This window comes from Sinocyclocheilus rhinocerous, unplaced genomic scaffold (genome assembly GCF_001515625.1).
Source record: "Sinocyclocheilus rhinocerous isolate Xijiao unplaced genomic scaffold, SAMN03320098_v1.1 scaffold3579, whole genome shotgun sequence".
In the NCBI taxonomy this organism is placed as follows: domain Eukaryota; kingdom Metazoa; phylum Chordata; class Actinopteri; order Cypriniformes; family Cyprinidae; genus Sinocyclocheilus; species Sinocyclocheilus rhinocerous.
Window position 1 is genome coordinate 15765 of NW_015641056.1, and position 5832 is coordinate 21596.

General features: G+C 37.8%; 1 protein-coding gene across 1 annotated transcript in view; it reads left to right on the plus strand.

Moving 5' to 3' along the window:
• LOC107754449 (class I histocompatibility antigen, Non-RT1.A alpha-1 chain-like) overlaps positions 1-5542 on the plus strand; it is a 20042-nt gene extending 14500 nt beyond the window's left edge. The window contains exons 2-6 of the mRNA XM_016570888.1: positions 1792-2040; positions 3611-3880; positions 3972-4244; positions 4836-4949; positions 5239-5542. Coding sequence (XP_016426374.1) covers positions 1792-2040; positions 3611-3880; positions 3972-4244; positions 4836-4949; positions 5239-5336 — 1004 coding nt within the window. The 3' untranslated portion in view covers positions 5337-5542. The remainder of the gene's footprint in view (positions 1-1791; positions 2041-3610; positions 3881-3971; positions 4245-4835; positions 4950-5238) is intronic.
• Positions 5543-5832: the final 290 nt, after the last annotated feature.

The window sequence follows — 5832 nt, forward strand, 5'->3', positions numbered from 1 at the left end:
TTGGTCTATATAGCTAATTTTGCCCTTCATGACAACTGTGAGGGGGGTGATTTTTTTTATAACTCATCCGTTTAAATTATATTAAGACTTAAAGTTCTGCATAATTAAGGGCGTGACCACTTGAGTGACAGGTGCCGTCACCACCGTTGAGCTAGGTGGGCGTGGTTTCAGCAACCAGCTCCCGCCTCTTTGCCCATTTTCGATTATCTTCAAAAATGCTCTTCGGAAGCCTATGGGTGACGTCAAGGACACTACGTCCATGTTTTTATACAGTCTATGATTTTGACAATTTTGTATGTATTTGACCGTTTTAGCTCAGTTAGCCACTCGTTTTGGTATTCGTGGCTTACAAGCTGTTTGAGACTGAGACTTGTGCGCTCCACTAATATTGATCAGTTCTGGTGCGCGCGCGCTTTTGTTGTAAGCGCGAAAGCTGCGGGAATGACTAAAATAATGCGCAATACAAGCACTATTTAACCGGAGCGAATGAGACGTGTGTGAGAGAGAAGGGGCTGTCGGAGAGATGAGAGCGAGAATGCGCGGCTGATGTTATTGCCTGTACCGCTGGTAACAAAACGGATCGGCTCGGAATCGGAAAGAAGTGAGACTGACCAGCCGATCACCGATCCGGGCCGATCATGAGGAAAATCGGCCGATTCCGATCCCTGGCCGATCGATCAGTGGCTGCATCTCTACATAGAAACCATAATAATGATTTATATGGATATGACACTAAGTTAGAATGAGCTTATGCAACTTTATACATTTACTATTACTATTATTAGTTAGGCTGCTATTACTCCACTAGGTCTATATTGTACCTTTTAATCCCTGGAACACACTACAAACATGATCTAGATTAGAACATGATGCATTGCTGTGTCTCTGTCATAATTAAATAATTTTGCAGAAAGTGGCTATTACGCGTGTTTTTAAAAATTTTTTTTTTATACAAAGTTTTTTGTTTAGTCTTCCTTTAACAGACATTAATATGACAATACTGCAAAAACAGTTTACTGTCAAGCTGTTATATTCCTGTGTTATATATTTATTGTCCAACATTCCTAATTTTTCTGTCATTAATTTAATTTCATAATATGTTGGTATTAATTCCGTGTTTATAATGCTAACAGTTGAACTTCAAATAATTTCAGCCGAAACTGACAAGGTTTCTAGAGAGCAAAGGTTTTGTGGAAAAAAAGGGAAGACTTAAACACAAAGTCTGTGATATAAACTGTTAAAAGTTGCTATTATTGTTAACAACAGTTATTTATGCAATATGTGATATTTAAATTCTATTTTCCAATCCCATTATTTGGAGAGAAGTATTTCTCTAAGTCCCAATTTATTAAATTTGCTAGATTGAAATTGGTTAAAGAATTTTAACCATTTTCTTTGACAACTCCTCTCTTTCCCTGGTAATTACTGCAAAATGTAGTAGTAGAACATGCTCACTAGTCTGCTTTACCACTGGATATTCATAATCCTGGTTGATGACGTGTCCATGTCTCCCTGATAAGTGCAAACTTGCTCTGGCAGCCGATGTCATTGGCCAACTCAATTGCACAGTCATCAAAAGTTCAGACTTAAAGCAAGGGAAAAGTCTCTCATCATTAATTCACCCTCAAATTGTTTCAAACCCACATTTTTTCTTCTGCTGAACTCAAAAGAAGGAACCCACACATGTTAGTTTCATTCATCCTCAGTGGCTTTAGACTGATAGTTTAGATTTAACTCTAGTGTTCACTTTGACAGTAACATCCTTCTTGTTTTGTCATAATTTTTCCTCAGCGAGACACCATCTCCTCTATATTTACACCGCGCTCACCAAACCTGATGGACTCTCTGGACCTGTGTTTAGTGCAGTAGGTGTGTATGATGACAGACGGATCTCTCGCTACAGCAATGAAGAACAAACCTGGAAAAGAGACCGTTTGGATGCAGAAATCTGGAGAGATACCAAAGAACCTCGTGACCCTAGAGACTGGTTTCTACATCAGGTTAACGCTCTGGCAAACTGCACAAACTCCACATGTGATGGTGAATGCATTGGGTTTTATTGGAATGACATTGATATCTTTTTAAGTGTCCAGTTACTTTTATGGGCCACCAGGGCCGTGCAGAGACCTTTGGAGGGGCAGGTGCTCGAAGTATAAAAGGGGCACATGAAGCACGGCTTTTAATAGGGCTGTGCTCCTTGCTGAGACATGTATCGAAACGGATGCTTCTGTATTGATAGCAGAAAATGCCATGATGCAGTTTTCAAAAAGAAACCATTTTAAGTTTAAAAGTTAAAGAAAATTTTCTTTGCACCTCTTAATCACTCTGGAATTAGAAACGGAATTATAGCCTATTAGGCCTATTATTATTATTATTATTATTGAGTTTACAGGGTATGGTGGTTTTGCTGTTGTAAACACTACTGTTGTTGTTGTAGAAAAAATATTTCCGTCTTATTTAAAATAGAATTATATTCTAATCCTGTTCTGAATTTATAAATTTTTTGAATGATAATGATAATAAAAACAGGATTGATAAGTATAAATCGGAAGATGAGAAAATCAGTATAAGCTTGTTTTATCAGCGTTGTGATAATTATTTGAAGACACTCTCACATGTTTTCATGTATTGGTTTCTAGATTTAAATTCAAAGAGACAGTATCGATAGTCTATGCATGACCTGCGGTTTAATTCGTAAACAAAATGAGGAGAAGTGAATATCTGGAGCGCTCAACACTCTCATGCAGTGTATGTTTAATTCATACTCGACACCGGAGGGCGCTCTCCTACAGAAAGTCCAAAACAGACTCATAGAAGGAATGACTTATGACCTACAGGAAATCAAAAACATCCGGCTATCGCTGTAGCTGAGCTAAATAAAAAGCAGAAAAAACGTAAAGACAAACACACGATTGCGAATATATACGGTTTATGTGTAATAAATAAACTATATGAATAATGCAGTACTGATTGACATATCATTTAGTAGCCTATAGAAACTATAAAATATATTTCCTGTCTTATTCTGTGATAAAGATGGGGGAAAAGGTGCTCATAGTAGTCTTTATAAACCGATCATAAAATTGTCATTAGGAAAATATTGAATCAAAATATTATAGCCCCTTGTTGCAGCTAACCTTACTTCCACAGGCTACAAACAGCGATATAAACAACAACTGTGCATGCTCTCTTCACGCCGTTCTTGTATAATAATAATAATATTTTAATAATATAAGTATACAAGCACACCGCTCCGCTGAGAACTCCACTTACCGGCAGCCGCGGACGTTATGAAGGCATCTTGGTAGTGCGCTACATTAAACTAAAGGTGTCTGAACGTGAGGGATAGTCCCGGATGAGATCGTCAGGTGAAAGGTCGTCATCATCATGTGGATTATTTTATTTACGGCTAAATTATTATTAATTAATTTTACTAATAGTTAGATTGGGCAGGCCTTCACAAAATGGCGTTTAAAATATAAAATAAAATAAAATGCTCAAGCACCCACCGCACCCCCCTCTGCACATGCCTGTGGGCCACTGTATATATTCTTTTAACTTGTAACAATTTCTCATGTTGTTTTTTGATTATTATTATTTAAATGTTTAGGCCTCCATACACTACAGAGGAGAGTTGGCTGTGAGGTGGAGAAACGTCCAGATGGATCAGTGATGCATGTGAATGCATTTGATGAGTACGGATATGATGGAGAGCAGTTTATTGCCTTTAATTCTGTCACAATGCAGTGGATTGAGAAAACTCCAAAGGCAAAAGAAACCAAAATGAAGTGGAACAATCAACGAGTTCGCAGACAAGTCCTGCGGATGGTCCTCAAGAACTGCATGAACTGGATCTCCACATTTAATGATTCAGTCAGAGGTATGCATTGCTCTAACTAGAACTAACTTTTTTTTTTTTACTTGTGTTTTATGATTTAATCAGTATGATTTATTCTTGCTTCTTATTCCAGCTTCTCCAGTTCTTCACATGTTTGCATCTGCAGCTCCTCGTGACCAAAGCGAGCAGATTCTGACCTGTCTGGCCACTGGTTTCTACCCCAAACACATAGAGATGAACATCACACTAAACAACATCACACTCCAACCCTTCAGCTCTACTGGAGTCAGACCTAATGATGATCAAACCTTTCAGACGAGAACCAGTGTGAAGATACACAGAGATGAGAAACGGGGTTATGAGTGTCGTGTCCTGCAAAGCAATCGGACATTTACAACATCATGGGGTAAATATGACCATATTACCAGTCAGAAGTTAATATTGTGTGCAAAATTGTTGTAGATTCGTACTGCAGCTGGCAGCTCAGTCAGACTTTCTTAAAGGGGTCATATGATGCTATTTTAAAGATCATTATTTGGTGTATTTGGTGTAACGGAATATGTTGACATGCTTTAATGTTCAAAAAACACATTCTTTTTCAAATACTGTACATACTGTACACATGCTGCATCAACACTACTGCTGTTCCTGAAACCATGCCTTCTTTCTTTGCGTGCACATTTTGGGTGGCATTATGCTAATATTTCCACATAGTGATGTAGATATGTGGGGGCGTGTTAGAACGAGGTGTTTTAGGTAGGCGTGGCTGACTCTAAACTTTTATAAAGAATATATTAATATTTGAGACTTTAGTCTTTGCACCTTTACAGATCTTCTTTATGCACCAAGAGCTTGTAACACTCCAAAGAGAAAGGAAAACTTGAAATCGCATCATATGACCCCTTTAAATCATAGTATTTATTTGTTGCATGAATTTATAAAATGGTTAAAACATTTATGTTTGGTTTTATTTATTTATTTATTTTTTTTCCTGCAGATGGAAGTCTGGAATCTAGACACAATTATTTGCTGGAAGGATTCATTGCAGTTGCTGTTGTATTTGCAGTTGCAGTCTTATTCATCATGCTTTTAATCTACAAATGGTTAAATGGTGAGTTCATATTAATTAAAGGAATAAACTGACTCAGAATTTTCAGTGTCATATTTCCAGATGTGTTGCTCTAGATTTGATGTAAATCAAAAGCTGGTTCTCATTTGTCTTTAACCTGAGATGAAATATTCAATTAAATATTTCTTCTGCATTTAAATATAGAGACCCTGCTGTAAGATTATAACCTTTATATGCTCAAGAATGTAAAATGTATACTGAATATTTATGAAATCAGCATGAGCTTGTCTTAATGCTAAAGTTTTCTAATAATATATTGTATCATCTCTAGGCCAGATGAACTGTAATGGTTCAACCAGAAGTGAGAATGTCAACACATTTTCAGCGGGTCCCCTAACTGCAAGTGATTCATGTGAGAGCAGTGCATGAGAAACACACTGGTGCAGATGATCCAAGTATCACCACTTCATATTCATGTTCTTCAGTGAAAAAACCCTGGATGTATAGAAATTATAACAGTAATGGGATCTGATAAAGATTTTACATGAAAAAGGGGATGGTCCCTTATTGTTCCCTTTCCAGTGAACACAGGAGAGCTCCAGTGTTTCCCCTGCCATTATATTAGGGGGGCGGCCCGGCCCCCCAACGGCACCCCCCGCCCCCCTTGAAGGTCAAGTTAATTTTATTTAATAATATTTTCTCTATAGCGCCAGATCACAACAGAAGTCATTTAAAGTTACAGTTCAGATAGAACAGGTCTATACCTTGTTCTTTTATTAAACCAACTAAATAGCCTTATGTTATTTATCATATTTACACGATGGCATGTAATTTCGGTCTCTACGTTATGGTCGCGCTCTCTGTATCACGCACAGCGGAGTTCCACCCCGATGCGCGCGCACACACACACGCACACACACACACA